Source organism: Sycon ciliatum, chromosome 10 (genome assembly GCF_964019385.1).
Source record: "Sycon ciliatum chromosome 10, ocSycCili1.1, whole genome shotgun sequence".
Taxonomy (NCBI): domain Eukaryota; kingdom Metazoa; phylum Porifera; class Calcarea; order Leucosolenida; family Sycettidae; genus Sycon; species Sycon ciliatum.
In genome coordinates, this window is record NC_088652.1 from 1,203,078 (window position 1) to 1,222,556 (window position 19,479).

The 19,479-nt window shown below is 47.7% G+C and overlaps 1 protein-coding gene across 1 annotated transcript in view; it reads right to left on the minus strand.

The window, feature by feature from the left end:
- LOC135825908 (fibrillin-1-like) overlaps positions 1-19,479 on the minus strand; it is a 289,285-nt gene that overhangs the window by 24,250 nt on the left and 245,556 nt on the right. The window contains exons 18-22 of the mRNA XM_065338544.1: positions 15,487-15,609; positions 10,440-10,565; positions 7,203-7,319; positions 5,795-5,920; positions 4,735-4,911 (exon numbers count right to left, since the gene is read on the minus strand). Coding sequence (XP_065194616.1) covers positions 4,735-4,911; positions 5,795-5,920; positions 7,203-7,319; positions 10,440-10,565; positions 15,487-15,609 — 669 coding nt within the window. The remainder of the gene's footprint in view (positions 1-4,734; positions 4,912-5,794; positions 5,921-7,202; positions 7,320-10,439; positions 10,566-15,486; positions 15,610-19,479) is intronic.

Sequence of the window (19,479 nt, forward strand, 5' to 3'; positions counted from 1 at the left end):
GATTTTTCGCGGGAAGTTTTGATTTCGGTACAAATTTTCAAAATAAAAAGGCATAGCGCGGGAATGTGACGTGTTTGCGATCGTAACCTAGGCAATGACGGCAAACACATAAGTTCCGTACCCCGGAACTTTTTACTGCTCGAAAACGACGTATAAAAATCCGTAGCGCCTCCACGGATTTTGGCACGAAAAATCGTACTCCGGAACCTCCCTAATGATGTGCAGACTGTGTGGTGAACATTTGCTCACGAGTAGAGAGCCCAAATGACCCACCAACCAATATACCCGAGAAAAATGACTGCTACTCGGTTCAATCAGGGTTGTATCATGTGATTTTAAGGCCCTTGGTGTGCAATTTTTGGGAGATGAAGAATACTCGAATATTCGATCGGTGAGAATCAGAGTACTCGAACTCGGGATCTCAATGCCAGCTTTCACCCCTACCCGTTAGCAAATAGAAATCTGAAATCCCCTGGCGAAACGTGGTCTATACAACTGTTTACAGGTCTGGTTACAACATAATCCGTTAGTACATACAATTCGTTATAACGACCCTTTGGGATCAGTAGACATCTGTCAGATAGATGACGCGACCAGGCCGCATTCTCAGACGCGAAAGCTATGTACAATAATGCACTGGCCAGAAGCTAAATCGAGGGGCCAGGGACGAATGCTCCAAGAGACAGAGCAGAGAAAAGGAAGTCTAGACATAATTATGTAGTTCGATCCCCCTTTCAGCATCCACTGGCAGTTGACAGGCATTTCCCAAAAAAGTCACCATTTCACAACATACTAGAGGCTAGCCATGACCAGCAGCTGGCAGAAGCAAAAACATGCAACTGGCGCGGCAAGCTTGAATGCCTTAGGACCGGTCACCGTCTCACTAGCAGCATTGCCTACTGTGCTGATGTGAACGGTGACACAGCTGATAATAAGTTCTACTGTTGCCTTGCAGAAAACACATTCAAGCAAAGATACAATGGCCATCTCATCTCATTTCGGCATTATCCATCAGCACCCGGCGAAAGGCCGTAGATTGGGACCCGCCGGGCTAGCATCCAGCCACCAAGGGGGGGGGGGGGGCATACACCATAATGGATATTAAATATGATGGTAGGTAAACAACAGAGAGAAACACACAACATTTTTTTAAATATCGATCTTAGGAAACACGAGAGGGTTTGGAGGAAATTCTGACCGAAAGAACTTCACCACCCACCCCCGAGCATTACAAAACAAGAACATCACGCAGGATAGCTGTCGAGCAAAGGAGAGGATTCTTTTGCCAGTGCACAAAGTCCCAACTACCACAGAGACAATCTAAGTCGCAACTTGCCAAAGCAGATGGATTTCGCGAGCAAGAAGTTGATACTTGGCACGTTTCTCAACTTCCTTTTCAGCAACGCATGGATCACCAGGTACAGAAATGTCAATGATCAGAGCCTTCTTGGCAGGTCCATCAACCAGAACAATACCAGGCCTTCGGTGCTCAATGAAGCTATCGCACCGGATGATGAAATCCCACAGGATCATGATATTCTGGTCCTGCGGAGATATGATGGCGTCTGAAATATCTCTAGCTTCAGGCACGTTATCCTCGGGCGCAGGATGCGCCCGTACCGTTGCATTGGTCTTGGTATGCTCAAGCACCGGATCACAGTGGTGCTTGTAGTACTTGTCTTCACATGGTATCCCATGTACACGACAGAGTGACCAGTGGACCAGAGAGGCCATCTGATTATGACGCTCCAAGCGCTCCCGTCCTGCGAGCTTTAAACACTGTCCTAGGATATGGGCAACTGACTCACCTGCTGCCTTCCCACACATTTGACACAGGGGGCTTCCGCCCGGATGGAAGATGTGGACCTTGAGCAGGTGAGTTGCCAAGGCCTGGTCTTGTACCGCGATGATCTGGCTCTCTGTGGTCTTCTTGGGACCAGCCTTTGTCAGCCAAGTCCAGGTGCTCTCATTGGTCAGTTGTTTGCCATGGTTTCTGGTTCCACGCCAAGAGGTGTTCTTGTTGAAGGCGACACTTCACCACATGTGAGGAGTCCAGGGGAGCATCCAGATGTGGCCACACAATGGGCGCAGCAACGTTCAGCAGTTCCTCGTCTGACTGAAGCACATACCGCTGCGGATTGCTTTTCTCCATGGTGATAACTTCATGAATACTTTGCAAACTACGTCCACCCTCCTTGCGACTGACGTACATACGGGTTACAGCAGCGCATGAATGGAGAGATCCTAGTCATAAGCTTACGCGTTCTTCGGTCAGCAGGTTTCAACTCGTCTTGCGTCCATGCCAAGATACCAGCACTATACCGCATCAAAGCCAGGTGTTGATGGCTGTGATGATGTTGTGACCATTTAGAGCTGAGCAGAATACTCGTCGCACATGCCACTTGCACTCCTGCAGGATTTTCGTCCTCATACACACCTCCAGCTTCAAGAAATTTGTGCGTTTTTCTGGTTTCTTCTGGTCGCAGCGACCTGATAGAGCGGTCAGGCAATAGGACCTGATAGAGCGGTCAGGCTGCATGCTTTCCTGCCTTTAGTACAACGGTCGCGCATTTTGCCACACCAAACCGCATGCCAATGTCTTGACTACAGCCATGAACAGTGTGAACAAGAGATCGCAACACCTTTTCCTTCTTTGAATACAGCTTGATGTCATCCATGTACCATAGATGGATGAGCTTGGTTCGGTTTTGATCCTTGAAACAGTAGGCTGTGTCAGCCTTCCTTAAGACCATGGTGATAGGTATGAGGCAGATGACGAACAGCAGTGGGGATAAGGAATCACCCTAGAAAATCCCACGCTGAATGCCCGCCGATCCCAAGTTGTTGGTGCCGTTCAAAAGGTTAAGCTTCCACTGAGCCATGCTAACAGTCATAAGTCTGCGTATGAATTCGTGTATGCCAAACAGCTCCAAACAGCGCTCAATCCAATCGTGAGGAACCATGTCATACGCCTTCTTGTAGTCGACCCCCCCCCCCCCCCCATGGCCAAACTGTTCGCCGTAGTGGCAAGGTCAATGACGAGTTGATTTATTAATTTTTTGAAAGGATAGGGAGAACTTCAAATTCAAAGGATCAGTCAGGGAAGTGAACTGCCTGAAAAGAGAAAAATCTCCAGACCCACCAGGACTCGAACCCGGGACCTTGCTTGTCATGAGCAATGCTCTAACCACCGAGCTAGGGGACAAGGCTGAACCTAGAAGGTGCTGGCAAGTTTTACACTCCAAAGGCAGCTCACAACAAGTGCCACACATACTGATGGCACTTTGGTCTTTTCTCTCCTCCCAGGGGACCAATCACAGTCATTTTCTGGAACGTACTACCAGAGGTGAAAGAACGCGATAATTGTTTTTTGAAAGGATAGGGAGAACTTCAAATTCAAAGGATCAGTCGGGGAAGTGAACTGCCAGAAAAAGAGAAAAAATAGCCAGACCCAACAGGACTCGAACCTTGGACTATCTAAAGACTAAGTTCGAAAGATGAGTGACTATATTGATGACGTGGACCAAGTGTGTTGTGAATGATGTGTTGTTTTCCTGTGTGATGGCATTCCCTAAACTGTCTCGTCTAGTCGCGTGCATGTGTGATATGAGCATGTGCGATTTTGTAGTCGAGAGTCCCTTTGTCAGTCTTCTTGTTCGTCCCTTTGAGTGTTGTCTCCATTTCCGTCTTGTCAATATAAATAATGTAACAAACCAGTCTTGTCCTTTGTGTCCTGCGTCCCGGGGAACGGAATGGCTGAGATTCCGTTACAACGTGGTGCCGAAACCCGGGACGCAGAGGATGAGTTAGTTTGTAATGAGTCTGCTCGTCGTCGTCAACAACGAAGTAACTGTTACTTTGAAGTAAACAGAGCGTGGGAGCGGAGGAGGTGAAGAGCTGGTGGGAGCGGAAGACGACGCGGAGAGGAGGCAGAGAAGGTGATGGACTAGAACAGTCACTGTGGACTGGAGCCTGAGACGGCAGGAACCGCGACGGAGCGTGTGGCCGTGGCTCGCCAGAGGACAGTGGACGAGTCTGGCGTCACCGACTGTGTGTCGTCCTTGTTGTTCGTCTTGTCTTGCTCGCTGTGTTGTTCTCTCTCTGTTCAGTTCGTTGCTTGTTGCTGTGTTGTTTCAGTTTGGTTGGTGTCGGTCTGTTGCTCTTGTATTCGTTCTGTTGTTCTCCATTGTTTTTGTTGTAGATTTATTTGGTGCGGCTGTGCGCATGTTGTTATTTTGTTGGAGCTTCGGCTCCCGTGTTTTGGTTGGCCTTGTGTGGCGTGGCCTGGTAAGTCTGTCTGGTTGTAGAGCGTCGGCTCTAGGCTGATGGTTGGTTTTCGTTTTTCTGTTCTGCTGTGGTTCCTTTTGCTGTTGTGCATGTGGAACGTGGTATCGGTTTATTATTTTGTGGAATGTCAGCAAGGGGGCAGGTGTTGTGAATGATGTGTTGTTTTCCTGTGTGAGGGCATTCCCCAAACTGTCTCGTCTAGTCGCGTGCATGTGTGACATGAGCATGCGCGATTTTGTAGTCGAGAGTCCCTTTGTCAGTCTTCTTGTTCGTCCCTTTGAGTGTTATCTCCATTTCCGTCTTGTCAATATAAATAATGTAACAAACCAGACTTGTCCTTTGTGTCCTGCGTCCCGGGGAACGGAATGGCTGAGATTCCGTTACAAGTGTGAGACTTCAATCTACGCTCACTACAATCTTCATCAGAAACCCACAGGAATATCTTACCACATCTGCCTTGCACTGTTACCGTGCCATCACTGTGGCAAGTTGCCTGAGGGTTAGATGGACCACTAGATTCAAAGCCGGAGTCACAAACTGCGTGCAGGATATTCAGTTTGGTATTGGAGGAATTTACCGGAAAAGTTGCCTTTTGTAAAACTGGCCGATCACATCCAAATGGATCTAGCAACACAGGTCAGAGGCAAAACATGGAAAATATTTGATGGTTTGGTTGTTTCCACCTTTACACCCACATTCAAGGATGACAACCCATTTATAAAGATGGCAGACGGTATTTACTTACCCGTTCCACTTTAAAGCTGAACTGTCGGTATTCAGGACCTAGGTGACTGCAGGCTCTGCGTTTGCCAGCTCTCGCTTTTCTGGTTGTCTCCAAAATGTGTGACTTGAATGTTCAATAGTGAAGTATCAGTTTTGAGCGAAAGGATTTTGTTCTAAACAATTGCACCTATTCAGATTTATTGAGTGTGTTGGCTCTAGTAGTGAAACAAACTAAAATAGTTCTTGATAACAGTGCAGGTGAAGCAAACAGTTACAAACAGGCTAAAGAGCGAAAACAGATCGAAACGACCAATGAGAGACCAGTACGTACGATACACGTAACCAGAACCAAGACAACGACATTGTGGACGAATAGCACCTCTTTCTCACTCTCTCACACCCACGCCTTCCTTTCACAGGGCATGCTCTGCATAACCTACGCACGCCGAACACCTGGTAGACACGCGTACTCTCACAGACGGAAGCAAAATCTCACCATCTCTAACAACATGTACTCACACATGCACCACACACACCATATTTGCCACTGATCACGCCATCCACACCACATACTCCTTCAGACACTGCGCTCCATATCTGGCGCACTTCACACCATACTCATACTTGCATCAGGCCACATAAGACACCGGACCGGACAACACAGCAAGACCAAAGACAACAGCTTGCGGAAACAATAGCGCATCAAATTTCGCAACATAGACACGACAGAATTGGATAGTGTCATCAAAACATACAAATGACATGCCACTCTCTACCAACTTACCGCTGCAGGCGCCATTACTATCACTGGATAGTCCAGCAATGCATTCACATTTGTATGAACCCTCTGTGTCTTGACACGTAGCATGCGCAGGGCAGGGGTTGGGTGCGATGACACATTCATCAATGTCTGGGGTGATCAACATACCAAGCGTTACACACACACACACACACACACACGCACACACACATACACACACACACACACACACACACACACACACACACATACACACACACACACACACACACACACACACACACACACACACACACACACACACACACACATAAAATAGACAGAGCACTCTGGACAACGTCATTCACAGCAAGTGTAATTTCGCCAACACTCCAAAACACTCCAAAGCTGTGCTTAGTATGACGATAGTGTAAATTTGATAATAATACTAGAAAGATGAAACAGACTCTACGAGCACCAAAGAAAAACTCCATCATGAACAAGAAAAGCCACCAAGACAAGGCTACCTCTTGCCCAGAGGAACAGTCCCGAAAAGGTGCTAGGAAACCAGAAAAGGATACAAGAAAAGAAACAAGTCCAAAATTCCGCACTGCGCCGCACGGTGCATGAGAACCCCGCGCGGGATCAGCTGAAACGTTCGCGGAGAAGTTCACGACACGCATAGCCAAAAAGAGAAGTGTGAAGAGGTCAAAAGTACAAGTGCGATTCCAGTGCAAACAGCAGATCACAGAAAACTATCACAGGCATGTCACGCTACATGTATGCATGCGTACCACTACCAGATTCGCGGATCTAGCGCTAGCAACAATTGCACTTGATCTCACATGATCAATGAGGACATAATTCAAAATTGGCGCTGCTGCGACTGCACACTTCGGCAGCTGGCACATGGCAAGAAAGAAACGAAAATAACACAACGAAGAATAATACTTAAAAAAAATTTTTTTTTATCAAGTAGAACAATGTAGTATGTAGCTGCCAGGGGGTGCTTGCACCTAGCGCTGGGTGACAGTAAGCGCTAACAGACAGAAGAGAAAGAACTAGCAGAAGAAGAGAAATACAACAGAGCTGTGCAATGAAGATCAAACGGCAAATTCAGTAAGTTGTAACATGTGATTACACTCAACCTTTAATCATGATCAATACGCTTGCCACTCAAATACTAGTCTGACACTGCTCTGAACACGCTCTGACACTGCTCTGAGCACGCAGCGCGGACAGTAAGATATCACATGAACAACCACCCAGCATCCACAAAAACATACACGCGACGGGATGAGACAGTTTGGGGAATGCCATCACACAGGAAAACAATACATCATGATTCATGATACAACAGTAGATGGATGGATAGATACATAGAGTTCAGGCGCGACATGATTGAGAGAGGTATGGAAACATGCAGATGATATGGCACACTCTACCAACTTACTTTTGCAGTAGGTACTGTTACCTGTATAACCGTTATGACATGTGCAGGTGTACGAACCCGGTGTATTAGTACATTGGGCGTTTGCATAACATGGTGCATTAATACATTCATCAATTTCTGGGGTGATCAAGAGGCCAAGCATAATACACATATAAAAAAGGGAGATTATTCTGGACAACGTCACCCACAGTAAGCAATCACATCAACAAATATCCCCCACACAACCTAAATCCTCGGCACATACCGTATTTCCCCGTAAGTTAGTACGTACTAACTTTCCAACTTAGCAGCCACATGAGGACTAACTTTCGGGGGTGGCACTATCTTTCGGGGAGTACTTTTTATCGGGGGTAAATGACATGCGGTGGGAAGCCTGCGCAACTCTAGTGTCTGTGCATATGATGTATGTACTGTACGGTGTCTGTACATGTAGGACGGGTACGAACTTACTATCTTTCGGGGGGGGGGGGGGACTGTCTTTTGGGGTGATAACCTCGGCGGTGGAAAGTGTATTTTTTGTAGGGGGGGGGGGGGGTACTAAGTCATTGGGGAGAACTAACTTACGGGGAAATACGGTAGTTTGTTAGACACGGGTGGTCCTCTTTTCTTCTTACAAAGTTTGTTTAAAACTCTTTCCGTGCTGGCCCCATTTACTCCAGCAAACTGCCTTTCCAGCGCACTGACTCTCCTGGTGTAGTTTTCGCGCACAGGTGCGAACGAATTTTTCTCTCAATTCAGTTCACCTTGATGAATTTTCGTCATCCTGAGCTTGTTGGAAAGATCAGGAACAAGCAAATGCATCCTGGTAACTCTCATCTTAATATGCACGGCGGTGCAACTTCTACATCCTCTCGAAACTAATTCACAGTGCCTCTGAAAGGCACAGGAACTCGATCTCACATTCTTTTTCGGTTTCTTGTTCTAGTTCCGGCGATTTTCACAATTCAAACTGCTCTGCAAAGCTGAGATCCACGTGCTTCCCTGGCACGCAACAGAAAACTGCGAACGCATGAACAAAAAATTTCACGATCGCTCAATGCCGTGAATTCTGTGTTCACACCGTCGCTGCTCCGTCAATCTTTCTCCTATCGCGAAAACTTTATATTACTGGAAATCTGAGCTCAATACCTTTCCAACGGTGTATCGATAGACTTATTTTTGACGGAGTTACGGAAGTTTGTACACTGATCTATGCACTGCGATGTCACTGCGCAAATCTCATAACGTCTATAGACATCATTAGTCGTTTGGCGTGCAGCGCGCTTGACGTCTATAGACGTCATCAGCACAGAAAAGGTTAAAATAGAAGAAATCACATGGAAGCGAGTTATGAAGCAACTATCCCGGACTGCAACAAGATGAAAAGCAGTCAGAAAATTTGTTGATGCGCATTACGCCACTCAGGGAACTTGAGGAAACATGTATAGCATCGTGTTGCAATGCAGACTCTGGCCAGCAAAAAAACAGCACATGTGTACTGGATATCAATCATCAAAACATGACATGAAATTGTTCGGTGTGCAGTGAGTTGGCTCATGAAAAGTCTTTTTTTGATTGAGCGGTTGTCTTTATTTTAAACAATGCAGTTTCAAGTTTGGTGAATTAATTTTAGTTTCAGAGAATTGCTCCCCAAGCAAAGTGGTACTGATAGTTTGCGAGAGCAATAATTATTATTTATTTGTTGGGAATATCGCTGAGTTTGTCTGAAAATTGACAGGATACTTTTGATGACTATAGTAAGAGATTGAGTAAGAGAGACTGTCAGGAAAATCCGAATGTCGACCCGCTGAGCGACTGGTATGTGTACATCGACAAAAATTATTATGTTGCAGACACAAAAGAAGGGCTGGTCACTGGGCAAACCAGAGACTTAATGCACAGTGTAATTATCATTATGCTTTCTCAGATGCTTACGGAGCTGGCTCCTGCCTTTGCCCAGAAGGTGGATGTCTAAAGAGGTAACGCCGCAGCTAGTCTTGGGGCAACATCTTCACGAGCTATGAAACGCGAGTATTAAGTTTTGTACATGCATGTCCAGAAATCAATGCTGCCTGAATGGCCAGCTGCCAATCATACAGCACTTCTGAACCACACATGTTTGCAATCCTAAGAGGGCGGGTCCAAAAAAAGAAAATTGCAGCTACCGTACTCACGCAATAAAAAGCCCTATCTCGAATAGTGCCCCAGTCTCTAAAAACCAGTGGAAAAAAATACAGCCCTCTCTTGATATCCCCCCCCCCCCCCTCCTTGCTTGCAACCAAGTGCATGTTGACGTTTGGTGCTCTTTTGGTAATGTTCTTGTCCATGTCATTGAATTGTTTCTTACTTTGTGTAGTGGTGATAGTTTGGTTTATACGGGACGACGTAGAATGTACCAGCACTGGGGAAAGTAGTGCCCTCTCTTGAATAGTGCCCAACCTGTGATGGACATTGAAAGTAGTGCCCTAGGGGCAATAATGGCACGAGTACGGTATTTACTTACCTGTTCCACTGAACTGTCGGTATTCAGGACCTAGATGACTTCAGGCTCTGCAATTGCCTGCTCTCGCTTTTCTGGTTGTCTCCAAAATGTGTGACTTGAATGCTCAACAGTGAAGTATCAGTTTTGAGCGAAATGATTTTGTTCTAAACAATTGCACCTATTCAGATTTATTGAGTGTGTTGGCTCAAGTAGTGAAACAAATTAAATAGTTATTGATAACAGTGCAGGTGAAGCAAACAGTTACAAACAGGCTAAAGAGCGAAAACAGATCGAAACGACCAATGAGAGACCAGTACGTACGATACACGTAACCAGAACCAAGACTACGACATCGTGGACGAATAACACCTCTCTCTCTCACTCTCTCACACCCACGCCTTACTTTCACAGGGCATGCTCTGCATAACCTATGCACGCCGAACCCCTAGTAGACACGCGTACTCTCACAGACGGAAGCAAAATCTCACCATCTCTAACAACATGTACTCAAACATGCACCACACACACCATATTTGCCACTGATCACGCCATCCACACCACATACTCCTTCAGACACTACGCTCCATATCTGGCGCACTTCACACCATACTCATACTTGCATCAGGCCACATAAGACACCGGACCGGACAACACAGCAAGACCAAAGACAACAGCTTGCGGAAATAATAGCGCATCAAATTTCGCACCATAGACACAACATAATTGGATGGTGTAATCAAAACATACAAATGACATGCCACTCTCTACCAACTTACCGCTGCAGGTGCCAGTACAATCTCTGGAGTATCCAGTAAAGCATTCACATTTGTATGAACCCTCTATGTCTTGACACGTAGCATGCGCAGGGCAGGGGTTGGGTGCGATGACACATTCATTAATGTCTGGGGTGATCAACATACCAAGCGTTACACACACACACACACACACACACACACACACACACACACACACACACACACACACACACACACACACACACACACACACACACACACACACACACACACACACACACAAATAGACTGAGCAGTCTGGACAATGTCATTCACAGTAAGATATGTTATTTATAGTCGTTCAGCCAAACAGGCAATGGTGTCTTTTCACAAGTAGAAGACTTAGAGGAGGAGAGGGGAGAAAAAGCAGTCACAGAAGGGAGTTAGAACGGAGAGGATAATGTAGTATAGATTAAGAAGCACGTCAGGCGAAATTACTGGTCAGTCGGTGACACGCATTTTTCGCAAAAATTTGCGTTTCACCTGCTGGGAGAGTATGCGTGTACTCGAGTCTCATCCTGAGCACGTTTTTTTCTTCTTTTTTTCAGCTCCAGTATAGCTGTATTTTTCATTGCAAAGCCGTCCTCGATTGTTGCATTCGTTGTTCAAACAAAGTGGACATTCAATCATGAAGGCAGAGGACATAGGAGCCTGATTGGAGTTTCTCGTGGCATAGGACGGCCACACAGAGACACTTTGGGATTTTCTGAATATAAAATACCGTACGCTCGATGCTGAGATCAATTTTTGCTCTTGAAAAACCCCACGTACCGTTCTGCCATTCCATTGGTGGCCGGATGGCCAGGAGCGGTACACGTGTGATGAATTCCATTCTTCCGCAAGAACGTTTGAAATTCGTCGCTTGTGAACTGTGACCCATTATCCGTGACGATATGGTTTGGCAGGCCGAAAATAGCAAACACGCGTTGCAAAGCCATTATTGTTGACGCTGACGTAGCATGGGACGACGGAATAACGTCAATGTACTTGGAGTACGCATCCAACAATACCAGGAACATTTTGCCAAGAAACGGTCCTGCAAAGTCGAGATGCAGTCTCTGCCACGGTCCTGCCGGCCATGTCCAAGTTGCAAACTCTTTTGGGGGATTCTTGGCATTGAGTTGACATAGGGCACACTGCTTGACCGTCGACTCGATATCTTCGTCGATTTTAGGCCACCAAACGTATCTCCGAGCCAACCGTTTTATTCTCACTACCCCAGAGTGTTCTGAGTGTAGGTCGTTGAGGAGGATTACTCTCAGGGAGTCAGGCATGACCACCCTTCCTTTCCATAAAAGGATGTTGTCCTCCACTGACAGTTCCCACCGTTTAGCGAAGTAAGGAAAGAGCTCTGGCTCTGACACTTCCTCCCAACCATTAATCGTGAAATGGAGTACCTTCTTCAGGACGACATCCCGTTTCGTTTCCGCCGCTACAGTAGCAGCCCTGATGATTTCAGATTCTTCTTGAACAAACAACACCTGTTGTTCAATCATTTCATCACGAGTAGGATCGCCACTCATTGGCTTGCGCGACAAATAGTCCGCAAATACATTCTTTCTGCCCGGAATGTACTCCATTGAGTAGTTGTATGCCGACAAAACCATCTTCCATTTTTTCAGCCTCGAAGATACCAGAGTAGGCACTTTCTCTGTGTAGCCGAACAATTTGAGTAATGGCTGATGATACGTTCTCAGCATGAACGTCCGTCCCAACAGATATTGACGAAATTTGGTAACTCCAAACACCAACGCCAATGCCTCCCGTTCGATATTGGAGTAGTTCTTCTCCGCCGACGAGAGAACACGAGACCCGTACGCTACAGGACGAAGCTCGCCCGATTCGTCCTTCTGAAACATTACCGCACCGAGACCAATGCCCAAAGCATCCGTTTGAAGGATCAGATCTTTCTCCGAGGAATAGTGAATGAGTACTTCACTGGAACACAGTGCAGCCTTGATTCGAGAAAATGCATTCTGCTCATTTTCCTCCTATTGCCATTCAGCAGATTTCTTCACCAGATTGTACAGAGGTACCATTATTGTTGCGAAATGAGGTATGAACCGTCGCAAGAAATTCGCCGTTCCAATGAATGATTGAAGCTCGTTAACATTCGAAGGAGCCTTAGCGTCCCGCATTGCCTCGATCTTATCCGCTGTGGGAGCCACACCAGCACTAGAAATCGTGTGACCCAGGTAGGAAATCTCATCCATCATGAAATGAAACTTACTGGGATTAAGTTTCATCCCGACCTCCTGTAGGCGACGGAGTACCCTCATCAGGTTGTTGTGGTGTTCATCCTCATCCTTCCCAGTAATCAGGATGTCATCCACATAGACGATGCACCCAGGCAGATCTGCCAATATGGATTCCATTGTGCGTTGGAAAATTGCCACTGCCGAGTGAATGCCAAACGGCAATCTCACGTATTCATACAACCCCTTGTGAGTAGAGATTGTCGTGTACGGCCGAGAAGCTGGGTCAAGCTCCAGTTGGTGATAGGCTTGGGAGAGATCCAATTTGGTGAATTTATCTCCCCCCGACAATTTCGCTAACATTTCCTCAATAGTAGGTAGCGGGTAGTGCTCCAAATCAGACTTGGCATTGATTGAGCGAGAGTAATCAGCACAAATTTGGATACTACCATCCGATTTCAGTACTGGCACAGTAGGCGATGCCCATTTGGAGTGCTCAACTTTGCGAATAACTCCCTCTGCTTCCAATTTCTCCAAAGCCTCCTCGTCCTTCTCCGTGATAGAGAACGGTACGGGACGCGCCTTGTGGAAAATTGGATCAGAATCATCCACTCTCAGGGTGATTTGAGCCGACCTCAGCTTGCCAACCTGAGTCGTATGGAATAGCTCCTCAAATTCCTCAATGAGAGCTCTCCTCCTACCATCCATTTGAACATGATTGACATTGACAATCTGTTTCCACGGTAGAGTAAATTGGGACAACATATCCCTGCCCAACAATGACCGACCACCATTATCCACCACACGGAGTAGTGTTGGTTTCTCCACACCATCAATGCTGACATTGAACTTCCCTTCACCAATACATTTGATTTCTGCCCCAGAAAAACCGGTCATGCGTACACTCGGTTTGGTTAAATTTGTATGAGACACTCCAAGTGACTCAAAATCATGGACAGAAATGATTGAAATGCCACTGCCCGTGTCGATTTCCATTACAACAGGAACATCATTCACAGCAATTTCCAATTTGTAGGAGGGCACAGATTTGCTCTTCAATTCGCCCTGATCCGAAATGTGGAACATTGGCATGCACTCAAGATCAAGAGATTCATGCTCACCTGCGTCATCAGTCACAACATTGTGCACCGACGCGCCTGACGTGGATTTCTGCCGACAAACACGCTCCAAATGCCCCTTCCTGTGGCAGTGACGACACTCAGTGGCCTTGTGTTTGCACTTATCCGCCAAGTGTTGAGTAGACCCACAGCGGTAGCATAATCTCTGCTCTCGAGATTGATGAGATTGACGAGAAACACCAGACTGCGCCTGCGAACGCGATTCCACTGGCCGGTGATTCACCTTGTGCACTTCCTGCTGAGAAGTCAGCTGTACGGCCGCGCGCGCAGCCGATTCCTGAGTCAAAGCTAGTTTGACGATGTCATTGAACGACTGTGCCGAAGTATCTTCTTTCGTCAATAAGAAATTTCGAGTGGATGAGCTGCTCAAGCCAGCAATAAACTGGTCTCGAAGCGCTCGATCGAGGTGATCAGCAAACTCACACCTCACAGCCAATCTCTTCAGACGAATGATGAAATCCGCAGTCGACTCATTTTCCTTCTGCTTCAACTGATGGAAATTGAACGTCGCCGAAACTTGCGAAATTGCAGGTTGAAAATACTTCCTCAAAAGATCGCAAATCTCCGACAGTTTCTTGTCAGCTACTTTCGCTGGCAGACAGAGGCTCCTCAAAATCGAGTAGACTTTCGCAGACAGCAAACTCACTAATACAGCCTTCCTTTTCTTGCTGGCAGCCAACTTGTCTGCAGCATTGGCCGAACAGCCACGGCTCCAATACCATTGGCAAAGAAATATAATTCAAGTCTTTCCTCAAACTCTTCAAAGTCGCCGCCGGTAAATGGCTGAAGCGATGATATCCGAGCCATATCTTCGTCGCCAGTTGTTGTGTCCTACCCCAGGTGGGTTCTACTCGGACTCATCCAGCTCGATCACACACACACTTGAGGCCATTACAGATTTCAGTACATCTCAGACTCCATATCCGAAAAGACCCAGCTCACGTGCGAGCATGCGCACTACATACATATGGTCCATGTCCAGGACATGACACTACTGGTTGTACATTTCTTGCTCCTTATTAGTTTACTCGTCCATGTCTCCTAGTCCATATTGAGAATAATACTACACAACCGAGATTCGCGGTCTCACCCTTTCTCAGATCGAATCATTTTTTGTTGTAGCAGTTGCAGGGCAGATCCCCGCCACTACTTCAACAGAAGATGGCTCCAAAACATGCCTGGAACAAGCCATATCGAGGTTGCAAGCCACCCCTCTCAGAAAGAAATTCGAAATTTCAATGGTGGAAGATATACTATGAAGAGAATTTCAAAAAGTATGTTTCGCGGAGCGATCGCTCAACCTACGCCATTCAAACTTTGCAGGATGGTTCAGACGTACATGCTAGGTATGGAACCACAGAAGATGATATCATCTTCTTCCCGCTGATCTCAAATGTACTATGACGTGCTATTTCGCCTGACGGTAAAAGATATCACATGACCAACCAGCCAGCATCCACAAAAACATCAATTCTCGCCATAGAGCTTTTGTTGATAGAAGAACCTTGACTACCAGTCACAGTGTTCAATACACGGAGTGCAGAGTTCAGGACAAACCAAAATCCGGTGGAACAAAAATTGATTAAAAAAAGTTCTCTGCTCACAACTTTCATTCTGAAAAGCAAAGCAAAGTTTCTGGATGATTGCTTTTCAGCATGAAACTCGTGTGTAGAGACATTATTTGTAGCCACTTACTCTGGCAATTGGCACCGTTTCCTGTAAAACCAACTTTACATTCACAGGTGTATGAACCGACTGTGTCTTTACACCTAGCACCGGCATGGCAGTTGTGAATGTCTGTGGCACATTCATTAAGGTCTGGGGGTGATCAAGAGACGAAGTGTTACACGCACATAAAATAGAGAGAGAACTCTTAACACCGTCATCCACAGAAAGATATCACATCAATAAATATCACCCACAAAACCTCATAAATGGAGAGAGCACTCTGGCCAATATCATTCACTTTGTCCAAAAGGAATAGAATACGAAGCTTGGGTTGGCTGTGACTCCGAGTTCATTGAGTTTTTGTAATCATTGCTGTCTGATGATCGCCATAGGCGTGAAACTCGGAGTCACAGCCAACCCAAGCTTCGTATTCTATTCCTTTTGTATGAAGCTCTGCACCCCGGTGCATTGAGCACTCTTTCGAGGACCACACCCAACTTTCCGTGTGTCATTCACTTTGTCTGCAGATTATTGCATACGTCATCACTACCGCTTTTTAATACTTCCTCTCCTATTGTTCTAATGTCTTCATCGCTGCCTGCAGTGCTAATAATATGCACTGCTAATAATATGGTCCATTTCAAAAAGTTTTATAACATTGACAATCAGGTTTTGGTCTTAAAAAGTGTGAAGAGAAGGGAATATCAGAAAACAAGTTAGGGCATGGCAAATTGTTCTGATATATATCTTGGAACTAGCGGCAGCACACGCAGAACAAGACTGGACAACAGACTGGCACAAAGCAGCCATATTAGGGAAATAACACCCAGAACGAAGCAGCTTCCAAGTGGTCTCTCAATTGGCATGACCACAAATCGCATGCGCACGAGACAAAACTCGATGCTGCAGGGACTGGGGAACAACAGGCACAACCTGCTCATCATTGGGGGGTACCTTAACACGGCGATACAAACCGCCGTCGGAGACAAGAAGCTGAGTCCGTAATTTCTTAAAAGCAGGATCAACAACGTCGAAGCCAGAAGACACAGCAGCAATAATACTGGAAATCCGTTCATCAGAATGTTGAGCAGACAACACGTCTTGCAAGAGAACAGCACTTACAACCTGCCTTGACGGTGCTGAGACGGCGGCAGAGGCAGCAGCAGGAGAGGCGCTCGGCTGAAGCTTCCTCCAGCAGCGTACAAACGTGCCAGGCACACGCGTCAACTTGTCGGCCTTGTTCTCTGCAGAAAGCACCCAACGAAGGTGCACTTGCATGCCGGTCTCTGCGACGATGTCCTCCACTGCTTGCAGGCGCCGCTCCACGACAACGTCGAAGAGGCTGTTCGTCTTCACCCGGTGAATGTTCCCAAGTCGCGCCGACAGCCAGCCGTACACAGTCTTGGAGTCGGTCACAACCGTCGCTGTCTTCACACGGTAGTCGGTTGCGAGGGTGAGGCCCCTCAGGACGGCATTCAGTTCGGCGACATTGATGTGGCGGCGATCTGAAGCAGGGCGAAGCCAGGAACGGTCTTCAACTACCGCCCCATCGCACTCTAGCAGCGCCCCATAGGCGACGTCGGACGCATCGCACCACATATTACAGTCGCGTGCTTCCACATTCACTGCCCACTTGCCGGTCGCTGAGTCAGCCTTGTCCAGCATAGCCTGTAGCTCGGCACAGCAATGGACCACAGCGTCACACACTGGCAAGGCGCTTCAGGTAGCCACAGGCTGGACGTAGCCAGGAACAGACGAGATAGTGGCTGAATACTTCCCGTCGGGTAATCTCATCAGCCACCTCGAGCTGGACACCATCACGTCTGCTCCAATGTGTTAGGTACCTCCTCCCGTACCTTTTCTAGCTGGCCTGCATGCACTTGCGTACTCACCTTTTTTCTCCTTTTGTTCCGTTGGCCTGGGTAGCTACTTGCGCGCCCATATTTGCCATAGCTACCCAGGCCCTTTATCTTGGCGTTCAGACTTGCTCTCTTTTCTCACTCTTCAATAATCACCATGTAGTCGTTTAGTTCGTCTTGGTCTCTTGTCCTGTCTCTAATAAATGTCGTTCCACCAACCTACCTGTTCCCGTTGCAATGTCTGGATAATATGTTGTCAGTCGTCCTTTTTCGTATTCAACAAATGTAACTCATTATCAGCTGCGGTAAACAGCTGGAGACCCAGCACTCGAGCAGAACTGACATCCTCCACAGGCTTCGTGGGCAGGCTGTATGCAGCGAGGCGGGCAGACACAGCACTAGACAGAGGCTTGGGGACAATCACGTCATCCACATAATTGTCGACTTCTGGCATGTCGCGGGTCACATATTTGACAATGATGTCCATGACCTTGGGAGCCACAGACAAGCCGAAACCCATGCGGGTCATTACGTAGGTCTTGTCTTGCCAGACGACGACTTGATAACTCAGCAAATCATCCCGGACATGCACTTGCAAATATGCCTTCCTGATGTCTAACAGCTCGTGCTCGTCTTCACGGCTACGCCACGACCGCAGGGATTCCGCACACACAGGAGAGTCATTGCCTGGGTGCGACACAAGTTGCCGGTTCAGATGGCGGTAGTCCAACACGGGCCGAACAGGAGTTGAAAGCTTGTGCTCTTGCTCAACTGCCATCAGGGGCAGAACACAGGCAGGCTTTCCGTGCACCTCCGGGTTATACTCAATGAGCCAACCATTGGCTACCCACTCATCGACCGCTGCAGTAAACTTTTCCTCCTGCTGTGGCGAGAGGTGCTTCGGGCCATACTCAGTAATGCCGCTGCCAATTGTAGACACGGGAGCAGTGTCCTCTTTCCAACGCGATGACATCACCCAGCACTGCTTACTAGGTACCCAGTGAGCTTCACCGTCGTCGACACTTAGCACAACATCATCACCATCCTGTGATACAGAAACATGACGCGACAGCTTGAATTCGGTGTCAGCAATAACAGCATCAGGTGAACTGACCGGACCAGCGGCTGCAGCAGCAGCAGGCAGTTGCTCGCCGAAAACTACGCGACTCATACTGCCGTCGTCGTCATATGACACGCTGACGCCACCGCACCGTGCAACAAGTTCGTTGTCTAGCAACACATCAGCAGCCACCACCGATAAATTCGGGACGACAAGTACATCGACACATGTGCGGGGTATGCGCACCGGTCCATCATCGCGGTGGAACTGCAGCTGCGCCGAGCATAGTACATCAAGGGGCTTACCGTCCAACGCGAGGATGGTTGACTCGCTGTCGGCACGAGACAACTGCACATCAGGCATGTGCGCGAGCAGAGCACAAGAAATAAGCGTGCGGGTGGAAACAGTATCCACGATAGCAGTTGCTCGATAGCAACTTCCGCCTGGAGACGAGACATCTGAGTATATGCGTGGTAGCCCGCCGCGGGCATGATTCTGCAGACAGAGCACCTTGTCTGCGCCGCCCACAGATGCTGCTGACACACCGTTCGCCGACTGCGCCTCCAGCCACTTCTTCCGCTGGAAGCAGTCTTTTTTCACATGCCCGGTCCTATCGCAGAACACACACTGCAGTGTTCCACGGATGGCAGTCCGCTTCGATCAGTTGCGGCGGATGTGCCTGGGCTCATTACAAAAGTAGCACAGTGTCTTGGCTTTGGGAGCTTGTCCACTAGCGCTGCTGCCATCACTGCTGCTGCCACCTCGGGGCGCAGCACTGCCACTGCTGCCATCCCCGTATCAGGCCTGGACGAATCCACAACGGCTAGGGCACGGATCTTGCTCACAATGTCCGGTACCGCGAACTTGACTCCAGCGCACGAGAGGCGAATCTGGCGCTCCAAGTGGACAGGTAGCCCCGCCAGCAGCTGTTCAATGATGATGGCGTTGTCATCACCATCGCCGGAGTGGCCGGCCTGCTGTCGGCACAAGTCTACTGAATTGGCGATAAGCATCTCATGGTGACACTCCAAATGTATTTTTCATGACGTTCACCACCTTGGCTTTGTCTTTCTTGTCATCTGTTGGCATCTTGGAGTACAC